Source organism: Elephantulus edwardii, unplaced genomic scaffold (assembly GCF_000299155.1).
Source record: "Elephantulus edwardii isolate Elephantulus edwardi_28Jun2011 unplaced genomic scaffold, EleEdw1.0 scaffold00163, whole genome shotgun sequence".
NCBI classification, from domain to species: Eukaryota; Metazoa; Chordata; class Mammalia; order Macroscelidea; family Macroscelididae; genus Elephantulus; species Elephantulus edwardii.
This window is the reverse complement of record NW_006399913.1, coordinates 6739690-6762685: the sequence shown is the minus strand read 5'-3', so window position 1 is coordinate 6762685 and position 22996 is coordinate 6739690. Positions and strand designations below refer to the sequence as shown.

Below are 22996 nucleotides of genomic sequence, written 5' to 3'. Positions count from 1 at the left end.
GGCGCAGGACAGAGCAGGGTTTAGGGCTGTTGTGCATAGGGTCGCTATGAGTCGGAAACGACTCGACGGCACATAACAACAACAAACCAAAGCATCCTTAAGTATAGCAACTCGAGCTTTGAATTTGTTCTTCAGTTCCTTGACCTTAAGAAACGCTGAGTGAGTTTGGCCCTTTTGAATTTCTGAACCCAGCTCCTTGCACATTTCATTGTAATACTTTATTTTGTCCTCCTGTGCTGCCTTTTGAAATCTTCTGTTCAGCTCTTTAATATCTTGAATTCTTCCTTCTGCTTTGGTTTCTTGGCACTCTAGTGCAATATTCAGAGTTTCTTCTAACATCCATTTTGGTCTTTTCTTCCTCCTCTGTCTTTGTAATGGCCTTTTATACTCTTCTTGATGATATTCTTGATATCCTCCCACAACTCATCTGGTCTTTTGTTTAAGGCCTCAAACTTGTTCCTCAGATAGTTTTGAAACTCTGGTGGGGTAGACTCAAAGTCACATTTTGGTTCCTGTGGAATGGGTATCCCAGAACACTTAATCGTACTAATGCAAAACTTATACTTGGACCAGGAGGCAGTCATCAGAACTGAGCAAGGAAACACTGCATGGTTCAAAATTGGGTAGAGTGCACCAGGGATGTGTCCTATCTCCATACCTTTCAGCCTATATGCAGAAAAGATTATCTGGGTGGCTGGGCTGTATGAGGAGAAATGTCGCATCAGGAATGGAGGAAGATTTAAAAATAATCTGCTTTATGTAGATGACACAAAACTTCTTGCTGAAACTGAGGAGGACCTGTAGTGCTTGCTACAGAAGGTCAAGGACTACAGCCTTCAATATGGATTGAGGCTCAATGTCAAGGAAACAAAGAGTTTCACCACTGGGTCAATTGGCAACATCAGGATGAATGGTGAAGAGATTGAGACTGTTAACAGCTTTAGTTTGCTTTGCTCCACAGTCAACACTCTTGGCACCAGAAGCCAGGAAATTAAAAGATGTATTGTGATGGGAAAGTCTGCTGTCAGAGACCTCTCCAAAGTACTGAAGAGCAATGATGCCAGTCCAGAGACTAAGATGCACCTGATACAGGCCATGGCCTTTGTAATCACTGCTATGTGTCAGAGAGCTGGACAATGACTCAGTAGGATAGAAGGAGAATTGATGGCTTGGAGCGGTGGTGTTGGAGAAGAGTATTGAATATATCATGGACTGCTTAGAAAATTAAAAGCTTCATCCTTGAGAGGATTAAACCAGCCTGTTCCTTGAAGACAAGGATTCTGAAGCTTCATGTGACATACTTTGGACATGTTGCAAGGAGGGACCAGTCCTTAGAGTGGGACATCATGCTTGGGTGGGTAAAGAGACTGTGTAAGAGAAGAAGAGCCTCTATGAGGTGGATTGATTCTGTGACTGGGGTAATCGGGGCAGGTGTGGCAGCAGAGACAGTGAGACTGGCACAGGACAGAGCAGCTCACAGGCAACTTGGCAGCACATAACTACAACATACACTCGGAGCTCCTTTTTGTTCATATTGGATAATTTAATTTTCATAGGAAATAGGAGAGAAACTTACATTGAATCAAGCAATCAACGTGTAGCAAGCAAAGATAATGGTCATTTTATGTATTGCTATTGTTATGGGAAATGCTTTATAGCTGACCCTCTAGTGAGTTTTCAGAGGCATTCAATTGCATGAGAGTTAACTGACCATCTTCTCTCACAGAGTAGCTGGTGGACTGGAGCCACGTGCCTTCTTTAATCTATACTTTCTCACTTATTTTTATAGACTACCAAAGAGGTAAGTGGAATTATCTCTGTCTAAATGGATTGACACAGTGACGGTAATAATGAGCTCAAGTGTACCAGAAATGATGAGGTTCACAAAAGGACAAATACTGCATGGTACCACTGTTGTCAAACAGGACTGACATTGGGGTTGGAGTGAGACTGAGAAAGATGGGATAAGTAATGTATACTGCACTGAAACAGAAGAGGGAGAAAACCATTTAAAAAGGATATATGATTAGGTATTTTTGTCATGACAGGAGTCCAGAATGAAGGCTGCATACTAGAAAGAATTTTTCCTTTACTTTTCAAAGAGAAGAGTGTATGGGAGGAGGGGACATGGAGAAAAGTGCAACAATGAATGAATGGAAATCCAAAGTTTCTGTACATTTTCATTAAAATTAATAATAGTAATGATAATAAAATCTGTAATTAAAAAAATAACGAGGAAGGCACAGGAGAGGGGAGAATACACAACTACTGTTCATAGGGTCACTGTGGATTGTAGCTGACTCGATGGTACCTAACAACAACAACAACAACTAGACAAGTAACAGAGGCTTAGAGTGATTCAGTGAATGTTTTCAAGTCCAACAGTCAGAGAAGAGCAAAGGTTGGGTTCAAAACTAGATTTTCTGACTATGTTTTTCTTTTCCTCATTAATCCATGATACCTCAAGTCTTATTTAAGCCACACTGAGCTTTTGCAGACCCAATTGCTTTATTTATGCAAATGCTTTCAGAAGATTCCTCCCCAAAATGGAATCATTATCTCCACTCTGAGATGTGGTTATCTCAATACGCCCCATGCCACAGTAATTGTACCTACTTAATTCTCTGATTCACTTCATGTGGCGCTATTCTTGGTGTGATCCATGTGAATGTCATCTGTTCCATGTCAGTAAGTCCCCAGAGATGCATATTCTTATCATTAAAGTATTTTCCAGATTTAGGTGCCAGGATTCCAAACAAACTATCAATAATCTGAAGCACCGGGCCAGGGCCTTGCAAACACCCAGTGAACAACTAATTACTGTTTAGGGTCCTTTTCTCTTTTCTTTTACTTCCATCAGATCAGATCAGTGTCTTAACTGAGTAAACATCTTTATATTTACATAATGCTTTTGCTTGAATTTCTCTATTTTCCAGCATCCTGAATTCATTCTAGTTCCCTCATTTACCTAACCAAATTTTATTCATCTTGCAAATTCAGCCTGAATTCCCAGTCTTCCCATGAAAGGCTCCCTTTCATTTTCCTTATCTCAGTCTAGCCATCCTATCCCTGAAATTTCCAACCATCACTCTCTTTTCTCCTTCAGTTCACAATGAATTATACACATTAAAGGGAAAAGGTTACATGAAAGCAGCAAACCCTGATGTTCTTAATGGATATTTCCTTCTGTTCATTTATGTATGGTTGGATAATTGGTTCATGTGTCATCCTTCCATCTCCTTCTTGAAATTGTAATGGTTTTGAAAACAGGACCTGTACTTTCTTTTATTTATCAGCCAACTCTATCGACACGTCTAACAGTGCTCTAATGGCATCATTAGCTCACCTCTCAGATGGGGTTTTACTCAATATGCTTCACGCCACGATAACCATAGATCCTTAACTGACTGATTCATTCCTTGTGGGGCTATTCTTGGGAAGAAACACATGGATGCCATCTGCTCTATGTTACCTTCTAAATACACAAAGAACTATAGTCATATCAGTAGATGTAGCATATTATATACTCAAAAGATAGCTTTTGATTTTTAGAGCTATGCTCTTATAGCCAGAGAAACAAGGGGTAAAAGCATAAGAGAAATCTCAAGGAAACAAAATAAGGTGAAATGAGTACAAAAGGAGCAACTATTCTTCAGTGACTGCTCTTTGGTGATTCCATGTGTTAGCATGTGATGTTTGCCATACACTGCAGATCATTCCATTCTGAGCCTGTACCAAGTCAATGATTAAGACATGGTCTAAGAATGTGCCCGAATTTGGATTCAAATTTTATAAATAAATTAGAAGAAAATAAAAAAAAAGAAAAAAAATCCTTTTGTATCTTTTACATGCTTAGTTTCATTCTATTTTTTTAATGTTCACTATCTTTTTTGCTCCTTATTACAATGATATGAATTTCCTACTATAATTATTATTTTAGGGATGAAGACTCTGCAACTTGAAACAGGTCACTTAACTATTGACTATTGAAGTCAACAATAATTTGTGGATCCTGCTGATTTCAAATTTGTATTCTTAACATGTAACTGTTTTGTGTGGAGCAAGAAAATAAACAGGTGGCAATAAATCATACTGAATATTTCAGGAGACATTAGAGAAGTGTGAAGATGCATAGAATTTGGTGAAAAGGGTTTGATGATTCAGCTATTCCACTGCTAGGAATATACCCAAAGTAAATGAGAACACATAAATGGAGATTTGTATACCAATGTTCATAGCAGTTTTAGTCACAATTGCAAGAACATGGAAACAGCCCAAATGTTCAACCACAATCAAATGGATTGAGAATTGTGGGATATTCACATGATGGAATAGTATGCAGCATTCAGGAGCAATGATATTGACTATTACTACATAACTTGGGAGAGACTGAAGAGCATTATGTTGAATGAGCTAACTCAGTCTCATAAGGATATATGTTGCATAAGACCATTATCTCTAAAACAGAAGGATAACTGGTAAAACATGTATGGAACTCAAGGGGGGGAAAGGTAGGCACACAGGGGTGAAGGTGGGGAGGAGAGAAATCATGGAGTCACTCAATTTGGTATCAGAAGAGGGGGTATAAAAGAAATGTGAAAGATCTGGTGGGAATCTGGAAAGACAAGGACATGGTGGGCACAGTTCAATGGTGATTAATCTTATAAAAATTAATGAGAATGTATGCAACTCAATATGCATGGAAGACAGTATGGAACACAATGTATACAAACTTTGTATACAAACCAATGTAAAATGAAAAAAAAATTGAAAGATATATAAAACAAAGAAGAATGACACTTAGAGCATTTAAACTCTTGTGGTGTGTTTCACTGCTAACCAAAAACCTACACGTCTCCAGTTGTTCAAATCCACCAAACGTTTTGCAGAATAAAGATGGGAAATTTCCTCCCACTAAGATTTGCAGCCTTGGAAACCTGATAGAGGGTCATTGTGAGAAAGAAACACCTGGTTGGAGGTGATTACTCAATGGTAATCATTTACTTAGAATCTCATGTTTTCTCTTAGAATTCATGGAGTTTTTATGTTCTACTCTATAATCACTTGGTTTTAATATAAAAACAATTTCTTAAGTTATTTATAATTGAGTCTTTCATTGTTTTGTTGTTATGTGCCATCGAGTTGCTTTCAACTCACAGCGACCCTATGTACAATAGCTCTGAACTCAGCTCTATTTTGAGCCAATCTTATTGTCTCTGACACATTTACTCCCATTACCCCAGTCACTGAATCAATCCATCTCATTGAAGGTCTTTCTATCTTGTGCTGTCCCTCCACCCTCCCAAACATGACATAAGAAAATGGCAGCAGGGCAAGTTGTTCAGAATCACGGAAGCCCAGAAGGCTTGAGACCTAAGCCATCAAACAAATGGCTGGATAGGAAGAGAAGGTGTTGAATGGCTAGGTGGGAGTGGAAGGGGATGCTGGTGGAGTAGGGAAAGGGGTGGATCAATATGCCAAGGGTGGGTAACAACACTGAATCTATTGGTTACTTCCATAATTGGGGATATGTCTTATATCTGCTCCTTTCTGTAAAATGCTTGTCTGTCAGATAGTGTTCTAAATCTGAGCATTTGAATCAGACAGACTAGGAAGAAGGATTGACCATCCACTTCTGAAATAACAGGCCTTTAAAATTTATGTTCAATAGAGTACACTTAGATGAGAAGATACTGCAACTGAGTCTGAGCCCTCAAATATGGAAACACAAAGAGGGAGGAACAGTTGTAAGTAGACACTAGTGATTGGAATGTGGAATGTGAGAAGCATAAATGTAGGAAAATCGGACATTGTTAAGAAAGAAAGGGAATGCATAAATATTGACATACTAGGTATTGGTGAAATGAGACGGACTGACATGGGACATTTTTAATCAGATGATCATATAATCTACTATTCAAGAGCTGAAAAGGTAAGGAAAAACTGAGTTGCTTTCATAGTTATAAAAGTAATTTCTAGACCAATCTTGAGATACAATGTTGTGAGTGACAGGATAATATCTATTTGCATACAAGGAAGTCCAGTGAATACCACTATCGTTCAAATTTATGTGCCAACAATTAGAGCCAAGGAGGAAGAAATAGAAAATATGTTTACGGCATTGAAGTCTATGGGGGAGAGAATAGTCTAAAAGTATTATATTTTAGGGCATTATTTTTATTGGAGGAGTATGCAATGAGGGTTGCAGAGTGGATTATATTTGGGGGTAGGGGGTGGGGCTTGGGGAGGTGCGGGGGGGTGGATTTTGTACCAATGAGGGAGTTTTTCTTTTGCTTTTCAAGGAGAGGAGCAAATGGGGGGGGGAGGGGTTTGTGCGGGGAGAAGGGTGCAACAATGAATGAATGGAATCCCAAAATCTCTGTAGAAGTTCATTGAAACAACAACAAAACAAAAAGAAGATTTCTACCAACTTTTGTAGTCAGAAATTGATTGAACATGCAATCAAATCCTATGTTGCTATTAAAAAATTCAAACACTGAGCCCCAGAGCAAAACACCCCAATCTAGCGATTGTCCCCTGGCATGAATAACCTCTTTGACTCTAGTCAAAAGATTCCAACGTTCAGCTCATGTACAGTCAGTAATTCAAGGTTAAAGATTCATCAGCTTGGGCAATTCACCGAGCCTCCCATTTATTTATATTTTTAGGGAATAAGGAATGAAATTGAAGAATTTAAGAGTATCTCATCAGGAATCTGATTTCACTCATCAATTTTTTTTTCCCTACTGGAGAGTAAAATAAGGATGCTGTACTTCTTCTCTGGGAAAATATATCCCTGCTTTTGTCATGCAGATACAGAAAGTTAGAAGGTAAGATATTATGAAAGACATGCAGATATTCCAGACAAAAAAACTTGGAAAAATAATAACCTCTTTTGATGGATAAGCTAAAAGATGAAGTTTATATAATTTAGACAAAGCACCTTTAAAATATATTTATGATCCTCTTGCTGTATGTTTGCAGCCATATTTCATTTATGTCAAGAATTAGTAAATTTTCGGGCATCAGGTCATAATGTCAGTGGAAAAGGCTTCCCTTCAATTTTAAAGAGTCAATAGATCTTAAGTGAAGGAGAAAATTATCACAAACTTTTCATTCTTTCCTTTGTCCATGTCCTATAGTCTCTAGACTACTGAAACCCTCCCTCCATTTTTTTGCTCTATCCTAATTTGATACTGGGTCAAACATTTGAAGTTTGAAAAATAACAAGCCAGACCAAGCAGAAGGACTCGATATAATTTAGACTGCTCTTACTTCTCTTGCGAAGAAATGTTAGGAGACAGATCAAGAGGAGGAGATATGAGCTCAGTTCACTGCTTAGCTAACAGGAATCTGTCACTTGGTAATGTCTAGAGTAGGTTGGGAAGATATTTCAAGATCTGCCTCTGAAATATGGCACTGAGTTGATTTGAGGGAGGGATAGAGTAGAGAACATTTTAGTCCTATTTCCCTTATTTTAAATTCTAATAATGTTTATAAGTCTATCTATCTCCACTACCCATTTTTCTTCAAAAATCAATGCACTATCTGGATCCATTTTCAGTGAATAGATAAAAGAGAGAATAGATAAAATTGGAGAAATGAATGAGGGATAGAAAAACAGAGGTCAGCTAAATACTGCTGGCATTTGCTGATGCCAAGGAACATACTCTGCAGATGTTTGTATATTGTCATTCACCAGGCAATGCACTCTTTGTTCCACAAGCCAAGAGCCTACAAATCTCTGGGTCCAAAATACCAACTAGTTCCTATCTCCACAGCTGCCCCAGTGTCCCGGATGACAGTGTACTTGTTACCCCTGGCTTCCTGGTTTTCTATTTTTTCAGCTATTATTTGTAAGACCCAGTTTTTATTCAAAGCAAAAATCCTGCTTGTTCAATTAATTTCCTTTAGGGACCATGATAAAGGTGGTGATAAAGGTGGAGAAATACTCTGCTGCTGTGGGATAGAGAAGAGACAGAGGCACAAGCAAGAGAAACGGATGAAAGGGAGAGAGAGCAGACAAGGAGGTTATTTCATGGGACATAGGGATTCTGTCAGATGTTGAGACTGGAATGGTGTTTTCCAGGCAGTCTCTCTCCTGAGTTGCCCTTGACCACTTCCTTTGTCCATTGACACTGTATCCTCTGAAGCACCTGAACCTCTATTAATTTTAATTAAAAAAAAAAAACCACAAACTATGACACAAACCTATCTAGCCAAGTTGAAATATGACAGTACCTTTCTAAGTAACACAATCTCTGAAAGTTTACATCTCCTGTTTCTTCCTTGCCTCCTCCCACTCACTGGAAACATGGTACTTTGTAGCTTTGGCATGAAATACTCAGGATCACAGCATCCCAGCCCTGGGCTTGGAACAGCAGATGAGAATGAGCCCCTCTGGAGCTTGGTGAGGCTGCTTAATTCTCTAAATTATTTCTAAGGTTACATCCAACTATAAATAATGGATTTTATGTCTCCCAATTTTAATACTAACCTAATTTTGAGTATCATAAAAATAGTTATAAAAAGACTTCAGAATTTGGGTCATCAGGCTAGAGTTTTAAGCCTTTTCTCTTGTGTGGTGATCTTAAGCAATGGATACAGATTATTATTTGGTCAACCTTGTGTGCATTTTGTTTGCAAAGCCAATGAGATCATATAGAAAAAAAATGATTTCATTTTTAAAGGGAGAGATTTGGAATAATTTTTTAAATTAATAGCATTAAGAATAATAAAGGTACTTAATGGACATTTTCTCTGGTCAGGAACTAGACTTACTTCCTATGATCTCATTTAAACATCAAACAACTCTAGAAACCAATATAATACCTAATTTCTCATATGATAAGACTGAAGCTCAGAGAAGCATAATAATTTGCTTACGCTAACAAGTGATCGAAGAGTTTCAAACAAGGACCTTAAAGTAGCTGAAGCTGAATGACAGCAGAGTCCAGCCAGATACTCACTTTCTAAGCAACTACATCTTACTACTGGACACTTACTGTGTCAGGGTCATCAAGTCGCTCAACTTTTTTCACAAATAAAATGGGACCTAAAGCCTGCTTTTCCTACCTTGCAAAGTTGCCATGGGAAGCCATCTCACTGTCCTTGCTTTGAAAATGATAAGAAGGAAATAGATAAGGGCGATGTTGTTGTTCTTAGGTGCTGATGAGTCAACCATGACTCATAGCAACCAATGAACAAAAGACCTGAGCCTTGTCCTCTCTTGCACCATCCTCATGACCTCTAATATACTCAAGCCCATTGTGAGAATCACTGTGTCAACTCATCTCGTAATAAAAAGCATTGTATTCTCACATCACAAGATAAAAATTAGAAGCTCCGTTGATTTTTTTTCAGGCATCTTCCAGCTAAATAAAAATTTTTCAATGAAGCTTGAAAGAGTACAACATACCTAGCATTAGCTCATTAAAGTTTTGGAGGGTTTGAAGTGTGATTTTTATTTTGTTTTGTTGTAAGGAGGCGGACTGCTATTATTAACTTGGAACAACTGTCAACTACTTTTCTACTCTGTAACAAAAACGGTTTAGGCTGTATGTCTGCAGTTTCCAAGATGAGTGAGGAAGGTGGGAGGGGCAAAGGACAGGCACTGCTGTGTTATTCCGTCACGTGTATCTGCATTAATCCCCCATTTTGATAAGTCAACACAAACAATTTACAACAAGGGATATTGGAACAGAGAGACAGCGTGCTGCACCTGGTGCTAATCTTTCTTGGACTTCAAATGTCTTTGCTTAGGAATCACAAGCCCAGCAATCAAAGAAAATGCCAACCACACAAGAGAGGAAGATTAAAATAGTGGGATCTTGCTTTTGTTCAAAAACAAAAGTGACAATTCCATTACATTTTACCAGTAAGCTGCAAATGTTGATGCAAATCCCTGGCTGTTGCAATTATCCAGGTCTCTTCTGGTGTAAATTTCCCCAATTGAATGGAATGACTCCATAGATTAAGTGTCATCTTTATTCCTTTACTAATAGAAATGCCATTAATAGCCTTGCTCATATGCTCCAGAAGGAAATAGCCTAAAACTGGGGTATGACTGGGCAGAAATGCCTAGTAAGGGTAAAAGGGGATAAAATGGAGAAAATGATTCAGTGTGATGGAAGATGATGAGACAAATAATATTTAGAAACCAGAAAGGACAAAATATACTTGGAACACCATGAAGTGCGACTGAAACCCTTCATTGAACAAATCCTATTTAGAACTGGCCTAAGCTTGACAATGGCTCAAACTAGATATGCAGGGACTTGAGGTGGAGTCTGAGGAAGCAAGGCTGCAGCTGAGAAGACTGCGCATGAGACACAAAGGATCATTTCCTCTGCCTCATTGATGCCTCATTCATTATCTCCTTACTAAATTGTCATTTCTTAAGTAGTAATCAGCCCACACAGATTTACTTAGCAAGCATCATATTTAAGGCACTGTACTTGTCACCACAGAGAGAAGGAAGAGAAGCAACTTCTCGTCCTCCCCTGTAAGAAGCTAACAATGTCATGTGGAAATAAACCAAACCCCAAAACTGCTAAAGCCCAAAACTGTAGAGTTAATTCTGACTCGCAGTGACCTGATAAGACAGGGGGAAATTGCTCCATTAGCAGGCCACCACGTCTTTCTCCTGTGAAACTGGTAGGTTGAAACCACTGACACTTGTTTAGTTGCCATATGTTTAAACACTGACCCACCCCATGGCTCCTTGTGGAAACAGCAGAAACCCAGATGCTCATAATACAACGCTAATGGATATTCAAGAGAAATAGAGGCAAAGTACCACAAGGCTGGAGCATGGAGGAATAAAGGAGAAATGTGGCTTAGAGTCAGCAAACCTCAGTTCTCTCTTGTCCTGGCTACATAATCTTAAATAAGGGATTTTACTATACAGTCACTACAATATGCATAAGTTAATAAAGGGGCCATTTCATGATGGTATTGTGAGGATTAAATAAGAAAGTAGAAGAGAAAGGAGATGGTACATTATTAAGCATTAGTTTCCCTACTATTCTTTTTCTGCAGGGCTGTTAATGAGGGCTGAAGTAATGAGAGACAGGCGTATCATCTGGTTGCTGAGATAGGAAGGAACACATGTAGAAGGGAATGCAAATTAAGCCTTGAAGGAAGGAACCAACTGCATCCTGAAGCCAAGCATACCCCTGAAACTCTCAATCTCCTCTCCAGTTTTTGCCTCTCTACTTCCTGCAACACTGCATCCGGGTCCCATTGCCCTAGTCAATAATCACTCTTCCTTCACTGAAGTTTCTTCTGGTTGCAGGAATGGGAAGGTACTTTCATGAGCTTAAGTAAAATTTAGAATTTGTTAACAGTGCAGGCAGCCCAGTAGGCTAGATTACCTGCTGGACTGACTCGGCCTAAGAACTGGGAGTGATCGTAGACCCAGGAAACCGCAGGCTAAACCCTCTCAGCTTCATGTGAACTTATTTCTCCCAGTCAGAATTCACTAAATGACATTGCGTTTTTTGGTTTATTTTTTCTCATCTCCATTTCTCATTCTGCATATGTTTCTTTTGTTTATGTACTACAAGTAAAAGCATCAGAATCCTTTGCTTTTTTATGCACATAATGTCTTTAGCTTCAGACATAAAGAAATGCTGGGGACCATGCCTTGGGTCTTCAATAGAGAAGCGTAGTCAGATATCTTTTCGTGTCTAAGTCCCTCCTTTAAGGTTCCTGTACCTTGCTGTATGGGCCTGAATGATTTGTGGTCTCTCTCCTGATTGGTCTGACCTTAATGCATGACAAGACTCTCCCTTTCATAGTCATTGCCTTGCTTTCTCCTTAATGTACAAAAAGGACAATGGAGACCTAGGATAAAGTTGCTAATTTTCTCTCATCCACACTGCTCTTTCCTACCTCAGTGCTAGTGTATTTCAGTTTCACACTCTCTCACCTAACTTTATAAATCCCTATTTAAAGTCCAGCTCAAGGCCTTTATCCTCTTTTCAATATTCCTTTTCCAATTCTTCCTCTTTTTCCAAAAAGTGTATAGACCATTTCCTTCGAGTTTTACTGTAATTTATCCATTCTTATCATATAGGCTACAGTTATTTTTGTTTGCACAGATTCTTCTTCTTCTAGGTAGCTGGGTAAGAAAATGGAATCAAGGGTCAGATGAATAGTCCTAGGAAACAGAAATAGTCCTTCTTGTTTGGTAGCTGTGGAGTCATGAGCACAGAGCTTAATCTCCCCTAAACATACTTATAAAATAGAGATGAGAGTGGCTACATCAGTGTGTTATTGATAAAACTAAATGAGATAATACATATAAAATATTTGGACCAGCCTGTAGTATCACTCATTTTACTCCAGCCATTATAAAGGTGTGATAGTGTGTACAAACTGTTTGATAAAGAAATTAACTTGTATTTCAAAACTATAAAAGCAAAGATTCTTTTACTTTTCAGTACTTTTGCAAAGTATTCACCCTTGTAATACTACCCTGACCATAGATGTAGCTCTCTGGATGTGTATGTGTAATTACTAAATTATAACTGTGAGAAAAGCTATGAAAAACTCATACAGGATAACAATAAAAGTATTGCAATCACTTGTTATACATCAGAGAGTTGGACAATGACTAGGGAGGATAGAAGGAGAATTGACGCCTTTGAGCTGTGGTGCTGGAGAAGAGTACTGAATGTACCATGGACTGCCAAGAAAACAAATAGATTCATCCTAGAGAGGGTTAAACCAGGCTGCTCCTTGGAGGCAAGGATTCTGGGACATCGCCTGACATACTTTGGACATGTTGTAAGGAGAGACAGGTCTTTGGAGAGGGACATCATGCTGGGCAGAGTGGAGGGACAGCGCAGGAGGGGAAGACCCTCTATGAGGTGGATTGAGTCAGTGACTGGGGTAATCGGGATGGATGTGTCAGAGGCAGTGAGATTGGCACAGAATAGAGCAGGGTTTAGGGCTGTTGTACATAGGGTCGCTATGAGTCACAAACAACTCTACGGCACATAGCAACAACAACAACAACAATGTAAATACATAGGTAATTATTTATTGAATGTCTATTTCATTCAGCAAAAGGTAAATGCCTCCCGAACACTGTGTCCTATATAAGGCTTTATAGCTTAAGCAATGCAGTTTCTTACACAGTCAATGTATTTGAAAAATAAGGATATCATGAATAGATAAATGGGCCATCTTACACATTACTAAGACCTTTTCAATTGCTCCCACTTGAGATAGGTTCTTCCTTTAGGATCATCGGATCTAATTTAACTTTTATAATTTAGTTGAGTTCCATTACATCCATGAAGTCTTTCATCCCATGGAAGGAACTTGTCCTTTCTTTGAATTCTTATGGTAATTCATGAGTACCTAAGTTAATCATCACTTTGTATGGGATCAGGGTGACTTTTGTGTTTGTTTGAAAGTTTTATGAAGACATAATCCCATATGTTTCATTGTGGGTCCTCCTAATTTGTTCTTTTTTTATTTCTCTCAATGCTTAGTAAGTTGTATTGTTATTGCTGTTGTGGGACAGAGTCAGACCCATAGCTGGCCCTCCAGTAGGTTTTCAGAGGCAGTTAATTACATAGGACGAGATAGCTCCTCCTTCTGCTGCCAAGCAGCTGGTGGATTTGAAATGTGTGCCTTTGGGATTGCAGTGCAGTTTCAACCACGAGGCCACCAAAGCTCCCTGCAAGTTGTATTGTACATCCACATAAACAATTCATTTGGATATCAATGCATTATTAGATGTATTACAACTGTTCTATCACTGGAAGAATCCCAAAACCCAACAGCAGGATCAAGGGAATAAATGTCCTGAGAATCTATGACTTCCAGGATGAATGTCTTGCCTAGTTTTCAAGTATGATGACTAGCAACAGGTAGAAAACCAACTGTATGTATGCATTCCAGCAAAAAATAATGTGGCACAGTTTAGGCAGAAGGGTAAAGCAGTCTCTCTTACAAAGTGGTGGGGACACAAAGAGCCTATATTTGCATGTTCAGGACCTTTCTTGAGCCTAGGAAAGTGAGTGACACAAAACAGGAAATCCAAGTGAAGTTTATTAAATCACATATCAATAGAAGCACGTGTCAGTCTCTATGTAGAAGATTACTAGTTACACAAATACTTTTACAAGCATGTCTTAGGGAAACAGTTTTTTTGAAGGTCCAAATGGCTATGACTCCCGATTACTACCCCGTTTTACAATAAATCACTATAGATACAGTATCTGGGGTAATGGGGGGACGTGTGCCAGAGTCAGTGAGACTGGCCTAAAATAAGGCAGACTTCAAAGCTGTCGTACATAGGGTCGCTATGAGTCGCAGTCAACTGAATGGCACATAGCAACAATACCTTTTGAAAATTAATGACCGTTTTAAATAAGCAGCATCGCTAAAGATATAAAACTTCAGATACAACTTAACAATTCTGCAATGGTGACCCAAATCTGACTGATACCTGTTCAGGTGACCAAGTAAGAAAGCTTGCGTTGCATTCTATGCAGTGAAATATACTCTGCATGAAATACACACCTGGGTGGGGGAGGATCCTCCCGGTCCTTCATCTACAGTGTAAAGAGAAGGGGCACTGGGGGAAGTTGTCCATCTCTCCCAGACAGCTTTTGAGCAAAGGAGGACTGCTTAGGAGGGAATTTTTTTCTGTTGCACACTATTGTCTGTGAGTATTAAAATGACTTTCACAAAAAAAAAAAAAAAGAAGAAAAGAAAAACCAAAAAACCTTTCACTACTGTTAACACCATGTAAGTGTCTCTCACATGTGTGACTTGATCAGGATAAACAAATATAATACCTACAGAGAGAAGTGATTGGCTCCACAGGGTGGGATTTTCTTCCCTGTACTTTGATACTTAGGATGTGGAGAGAGACTTTAAGGCAGCCTGTTTATGCAATGAGCTTTTGATTTACCTGATTGCCAAATATACTGGCTTATTATAAGGATGACTTTAAAGCGCCGATAATGGAATCACTTCACGGGACTTCAGGAGAGAACTCTTTATAACTCATTCAATAACTCACTTAAAGGCTTACTTTGGTCACACATTTATACTAGACTATATCAAAAACATTGTATCACTGTTTTATATACAAGGCTTTTATGTCAAGCAGACACAACTGCTTAAGATGCTGGATTTGCTCTCTGTCAAACTTTGAAGTACTTCCTGGCTTGTTTTCGGCAGTGACTCCTTTGGACAGTATATCATCTAGGAATCAAGATTTTATGTTTCTTCTCACCAATGTGAATGTTAGACTGGATGGTAAATCCCTGGAGCAGATTGTATCATGATCTCAGATTTGATGTCAGGTTTATTATTAGTCCACAGAACTGCACAGACTGAAAAACCTCTGTGATCCTTATCGGACTGTGCCTGAGAGAGATGATCCAGACCGGCTTCTAACCCTGAGCTGGGACTCCACACTAATAGTAGATGCACACAGGAACATCTGCCCTCCCCAAGAAAAGAAGAATGCCTCCAAGAACAAGCTGTGGCCTCTTCCCATCAGTGATCCTCAGGCCAGCAATGTCAGTATGCAACTAGTCCCTGTGCCTATTTTCAAATAATTAACTTTAAAAGAAATCAAGTTTATCTCTTAAAGGTAATTAGTTGAACTGCCATAACTTGTCATTGTCCTAGAATGTAGACTAGTGGATTAAGTTTATCTTAAGACATACAAAATGTCCTAAGCAGTGAAATTACCACCAGTTTGTCAGCTCTCAGACTGTGGCAGACTGCATGCTGCCATGTTACTATCATGTTGGATACAATGGTACTGGAATTTCGAATACTCGCAGGGTCAAGCCTAAGTGGGCAGATTTCAGCAAAGCTACTAGACTAAGATAGACTAGGAAGAAAGGCCTGTTCATCTACTGCCAACAATTAGCCCTTGAAAACTCTATGGACCACAATGTATTTTTCTATTCTGTGGAGCTGGGAGATGAACCCCTAGACTGAAGATGCTAAAAATACACAGCAGTTGTAACAACAGATTCAAATAAACAATGAGCATAAAGATTGTGAGGTGCTGAACATTCTTGTAATGCATTCTATTCTGGTCAGTTTGAACTGACCAATGGCAATGGGTAACAATATGTATCTATACAGATGAAGGAATTTGGGATAGATTAAAAAAATGAGGGGAAAAAAGATTCATCTTTGGGAATTAAATCTGAGGTGATTTTTCAAATAAAATCAATTCCCTGTATTATAACACCACCACACCCACCACCATTGTAGTGCAATGATTTCGTCAAGTCTTACTGCTATTTTCCATGTAGACTTAATTAGAAATAATTTTATTAAGATATAGTGCATAGAAAGCTGGAGATGGAAACTGCTACGCATTAACTAGAAATACTGGAATTAGTGATTCTTGTTAGTCGATTTATTAATTTCTCACATGTTCACTACACACTACTGTGCCAAGAACTGGAATAGACACATCTCTGTATTCAAGGAGTTCAAAACAGGAAAGTCACAAAACAAGCTTATGTAGGTAAGCTCACTTCCCGAATTAAATTCCTGTTTTTTTCATTAAAAAACTTAAGTAAAATTGTTGTTGTATACCATAGAATCTGAACCAACCAATAAAATAAGGGACACATACCACACCCCCATTTACATTAAAATATGTTAAGTGATAAATTAGCAGTGTGTACAAGGAACCAAGAATGGAGAAAGTAACTTTGCCTGACTGGAGAAAGTTCCACAAAGAAGAAAACACATGAGCTTCACAGAGAATGTTACATATTCCTTGAGAAAGCAAAGGAACAAGAGCTGGGCAACCACAGGTGAAGCCAATTCTCCATGCTAGTACTTAGTCAAAGCAGAGTCATGATAGCTTGTGAAGATAAAGAGCATTATGAGTATGGAAATTAACAGTCTGAAACATGATGAGCATTACAAAGTGAATGGTGGAGGGGAGGGAGGAAAATATGCATTGATGAATGAATGAATGAATGAATGAATGAAAGCTTTCTGTAAACTTTCACTACATTCACAATAAAGGAAAAAATCTTTAAACACCTAGAAAAGATAGAGAGCTGACCCATCATGAGTTTTCTAAAACTCTGCAATAATTGTAAAAGTTTGATGGTTTCAACTGTTGTGACAAATTTACAGCGATCCAAAGACTTCAATTAAAAAGACTTTGAATATTGCACAGTTCTTAAAACATTTAGGTTTTTGCCAAACACGGGGGGGGGGGGCAGGGAGGGGGATGATGACATTTGTTACCAAAGTAACTTGAATTTCAAAGATTTATCCCAACTACTTATAGAAGCATATTTCTTGCTCTTCTATGAGCAAAAAAATAGAGGTTTTTCTTCAGGGTTAACAAATAATTTGTAAAAGAAATTAACTTTTAAGAACCTTCTTTTGTTCAAAAGTGGATGGATGCTTCAAAAAATATAACTTAACGAGTCAAAGATTTTAATACTCTTCTTTCAAGCCCTATTTTCTGTTTTAGCCTATCAAATGTAACCACATAGATTCCTCCAGTAGAATAAAATATACTCTCAAATATTTCTCCAATACAAAAATTGTGACTCTGACTCACTTAATATATGTATCACATTATTGTAATCAAAGATGTTTAAAAATCAGTAAGTAATAAAGGAAAAAAATAATCATATTCTCAAGGAAGATTTGACAGTAGATTGTACTTGAATTAATTGAAGCATGGCAATATAAAAGCTAACTTTTGGCTTCTTTCATGTATATACTCCATTGGAAAAACAATTCAAGTCATTCTAAACAATTTGGAGGAGTTAAAAAAATAAATAAATAAACATTGCAGATTTCTTCAAATATTAAATATTGTGTACTTTCTCCAGTTTGTAAGACTATTAGACCCAATGATGTTCACTAGGAAAAATTTCCCGAGACCATTCTTTATTCTTTCTCATTAATCAATATTTTGGCCATATTAAGAAGTTAGATTCTATATAGAGCAAAAAGAGATAGGCATTTATCTCAAAGAAAAATTATAGAGATCCTAAAATGTCTTTCAACAGACATAATACAGGTAATTTCTCTGCAGATATAAAAGGAAAGTAGAAAAAAATAATCTCTAAAAAAATTAAAGAAAGATTTTCTTACCGGAATGAACGCATGCTGCATAGCTTGTTCACATTGTTTTAAGGATGCAATAGTATCCCACAAAAGCTGATAATTTTCAGCCCGGGAAGCAGTTGGCCGTTGCATAGCGAGAGCTGGTAATACTCAAACTGAGCTCAAAGAACCCAGTTGAAGAAGAGAGGGAAAAAAAAATCCCAAACCCTGCAGATCTGTTACATAAACTTCTTAATTAGATCTGCTACACAAACTGCTATCTTAAGACTAAAAAAAAGTTAATCAGAACATTTCTTTTGGGGGATAACTGGGCATGACTTGAACAGAGACAGATGTTTTCATTGGGAAGGATTTTCATTCCCACACTTGTGAAAAGAAATCCCATCAATGTTCCCCTGTCTCCACCCAAGCCTGGCGAAACGGCACATACCATAAGTGTGTGGGGGGAAAGAGGTAGGAGGCAGAGAGATGTGAAAAATACATCTACCAAAAGATTTGGATGGCAAGCCAGGGAAACAGAAGTTGGGTGGCTTGTGGTTAAGTAGGTAGCTTGTGGTAAAATTGAAGGAAGTGTGTTATAGCTACATAGTAATGCACATATGCAGGTATTTCCACTTGTCGCCTGTGGGAGATACACAGCCATATACATTCACATACACACAGCAGCACTAAATAGACTAAAATTTTTTATTTTAGTTCATCTGTTGTTCATAGGGTTGCTACGAGTCATACTCGACTCAACGGCACCTAACAACAATTCTTCCTTCAGAGTTCTGTCCCCTTATTATGCTACAGGTTAGTTTCTTTGGAATTATCCTAAACATGAATCAGAAGGCTAACAAGCACAAATACAGTTTGTGGGTTTAAAATTGAAGAATAATTAGAAGACTTTTGTGTGCCATTATTACTGGAGGAAAAGTCACATTTATTTCTTGTTTTATATAGTGAAAAGAGCATGGTGTAGCACATAATGTGTTAAGCTCCTAAACCTGAAAGGTCAATGGTTCAAATCCACCTGGATCTCTTCCAGAGCAAAATTAGCAATTCTACCCCAGAGTTATTTACAGCCTTGGGAACTCAATGGAGGGCCATTATGAGTCAGATTTGACTTCATTGCAATGAGTTGGTTGGCTAGTATTTAAGGCTTATATGGATAACAGACAATAGATAAAATATATAATAGAGAAAAGCTAATGCAGATAATAGGTAAGCTGTCATCAAATATTTGGGGACCTGGACTGTTAGTGAGATGCCTAGAGCTGAATGTGTAGCTTCCAAAGGAGTATGTTTCCTCAAAGGCAAAAAGGCTAGTGTGAACTAAACACAATATTAATTTAGAGTTGTCTTCTGAATGTTTCTCCACTGAAGACAAGAACCCAGAAAGCAGAGTGAGGATCTCCCAGCCTCGAGGTTCTCTGTTGGATCACAGAGGTAGATAATAAAGGCATTTTGAAAGCAGGTTCTTAATTCTGAACTTTCAAGGAAATCTATAATATTAGAATTAGTTTCATAGCCAATAATAGAGACAATTCAGCCATTCTAGACAGGTAAGAAACAGACTGCATTAGACTCAGAGCAAAATGAAAAAGAAAAAAATTATACATTCAATTGATCTATAAAATGCAAAAGATGCAAAACAGGGTATAAATTGTAGAAAAGAGTTTGATAACATAAATAAAGACCTTTTGCAATATTATTTTTAGAAGACTGCCTAATTTGGGTTACCTAGTTTTTCTGCATTTATACCCTGGTGATAGAGGAAAACTTCTAGCTCATATTAATGACCTTGTGATGTGAACTCTCCAAGGCTTATACTAGCAAAGTATTTGCTTTATCTCAGTTACTTGTCAATTTTAAACAAAAGGATTAGAAGAAGTATTGATCTTTTGAAATCTTACCTAGCTCATTTGCAGGAACATTGTTTTTCCTTAACATTTCATGAACACCATAAGGTGACTGTCACTAGACAATTTGTTTTTTAATATCAATTCAACCAAATTTCTTTTTCTCATTCATAGTGTTCTTCTGTTCAGCTCACTCCCACATTCCCTCCTCTGCCTTTATTCCTGCCCTTACACTCTCCCATCTGCCCCAGCCACATGCTACTTCTTCATACACTGTAGACCAGTCAGCCCACAACTTTCAGAAAATATTCTGTGACTAGTAAATGTTCTGAATTTCTCAGGAAATAACAGGGGGGAACCTCTCTCTGTGCATGTGTTGCCTGTGCATCTTTTCATGTCTTAATGTTCTATCCTATCCCTTCTGAGTACCTTGCATAAATTCTGTTTTCCCATTATCCCAGAACCCAGCCCCCGGGTCTTTCTTCATGCCTTAGTCTTCTATGTTTTATCAACTCTTGTCTTTCATTTCCCTAGGACCTCCCAAAGATGGTTTTCCTTACTTTTTGGGAAAATGTTAAAGCATCCACTGTCTCTATATGTAGAAACACTCCATGAAAAAGGAATGTTCCTCAAGTCATTCATTTAGTCAATGATCTGACAAAAATATCAAGCAACTAGTATGCGTTTTACTTTTTCGCAGTACTATGGGGCAGGGCCAATCTATATTAGATGCTGATTGTGTCTTTAAAATTTTATAGAAAAAATGATATATAGGTGGAAATAACAAAAAGACAAATTAAACAAGTTAAGTGCTATGAAAGAGGTAACATTAACCATTCACAAAAAAATTATCCTCATTGGCAAAACTAGGGCAGTTTCATAGAAGATTTAGCACTTTGCTGGAGCTTAAAGTTAAGATTGGCTCAGTGACTGGAGTAATGAGGGTAACTGTGTCAGAGACAATAAAGTTGGCTCAGGATGAAACAGGGTTCAGAGCTGATGAACGTAGGGTCACTATGACTTGCAAGTGACTCAGTGGCACATAGTAACAATCACAAAGTTAGGATAGAATTCAAGCATTCAGAGAATGCTAAGGACCATACCTTTTTTTATTCGTTTGCTTACAAAGTTTGTGTACATTGTGTTTTACACTACTAAATCACATTGTGTGTCATACAATCATTCTCACACATTAGGGGTTTGTGGGTTTTTTTTTGTTTTTTAATTGAGACTTTAAGAAAGTTTAGAGAGAACATGGATTTCCATTCATTCATTTTTGCACATTTTCCTCCCTGCATGTGCCCCACCCAGTTCACTTGTCTCTTTGGAAAACAAAATTATTTTATTGTCCTACAATTCCACCACCACCACAACCACCCAGTCACTTTACTATGCAGCTCTTATACTGGATTGGCATTAGGTTTTACAAAATGAATCACCATTGGACCTTGCCCATCATTACCCTGTCTTTTCACCCAAATCCTTCCCATTTCCTTTTTCCTCTCTCTACCTGTCAAACTGTGCAACCCTGTGGTTTCACACTTACCCACCTTCACCCACCCCTTTCCCTCTTGAATTCCCATACAAGGAAAAGTAAATAGAGTAGGAAAATAGGAGCCATAGTGGTTGCAAAGAACACAAAAATATCAATAAGACACTTGAAGACCAATAACTAGCCAGATTCATGCTCAAATTCGGACAGAAGCCAATATAATAAGAACTAAAACTTAGAAACTTCTATTCCCAGCAATGCTACTTTTAACCAATTCTCAGAAAATTTAATAAATTTGGAATACCTATTCTCAAATACCATAATTATATTTATTTTCTCCTTTAAAATAGGAATATTAACGTATTTTTTGAGGAATCAAGCGGCATGCTGTTCCTTGGAGGCAAGGATTCTGAGGCTTTGTCTGACGTACTTCGGGCATGATGCAAGGAGAGGCCAGTCCTTGGAGAAGGATATCATACTTGTAAGGATGAGGGACAAGCAAAGAAAGGAAAACCCTTAATTAGACGAATTGATTCAGAGACTAGGGTAATGAGGGTAAGTGTGTCAGAGACAATAAGGTTAATTGTACATAGATAGGGTTGCTATGAGTGGCAAGCGCACATAACAACAACAGCAGCAACAACTTGAAAGGGATTCATATTCCTGTGTGAAAGAGTAGGTTTCAAAATATACAAAACAGCATATATAACAATAAACGAAAATCTGATAAAGAACAGTAAACACTGAAAAAGGAAATACATAAGTGAGCCCAATATTTCTTCATCTCATATCCATGAAAGACTTTTCAGGCAGCATTTGGGATGATGGCTTCTGGTAAAACCCATGGACTGGTGGGTTAAAGAGATATATTTGGTTATCTGGAGACACCAACTCAGCAAGGAGAAATCTACAATTTTAGTGAAATATTTTAATGCCCTTTTCTTAATAATTCATAGAAGAACTAGAAAAATTTATATAAATTATAGACAACTTGAAAAGAAACTCTCCCTCAATTAGAGCTAATGACAGAATACACACAATCTTTTCAATTACAAATGAAGCATTTAACAAGACAGAATGTACCCTTAGCCATAAATCAAACCAATGCCAATAAATTAAAAAAAAAATACAGATAATAGGAAGCATATTTTCTGATCACAATGATACTAAAATCAAAATAAGAGAAAAATATTTGTGTCATTCCCAAATTTTGAAAAATAACATACTTCTAAACATCATGCTCAAAGAGGAATTCAAAAGGAAATTAGTGAACATACAATATAGATAATTTATGGGATACTCCTATACAAGAAAGGAAAACAATGCATCATTAAATATTTACTGTACTAAAAAGAAAGATCTAAATAAATGCCCTCAATTTCCATGTTCAGGAACAAATTAAATGTAATCAAATGAAAGAAAAGAACAAACATTAGATCAGAAAATAATAGAGAAAATTCACAAGACCAAAAGTTATTTCTTTAAGAAAAATTGATGAATTTGAAAAACTTCTAGCAAGTCTGATCAGGAATAAAAGGAAAAAAGTCACAAATTACCTTAG

At 37.7% G+C, this 22996-nt stretch overlaps 1 protein-coding gene across 6 annotated transcripts in view; it reads right to left on the bottom strand.

Moving 5' to 3' along the window:
• Positions 1–22996, bottom strand: part of DLG2 (discs, large homolog 2 (Drosophila)) — a 1891340-nt gene that overhangs the window by 959801 nt on the left and 908543 nt on the right. Inside the window, exon 1 of one of the 6 annotated variants that reach the window (XM_006895273.1) lies at positions 18127–18256. The exons of the other annotated variants lie outside the window; for them this stretch is intronic. Coding sequence (XP_006895335.1) covers positions 18127–18231 — 105 coding nt within the window. The 5' untranslated portion in view covers positions 18232–18256. Of the gene's footprint in view, positions 1–18126; positions 18257–22996 lie in introns of those variants that run through there. 6 annotated transcript variants of the gene reach the window in all.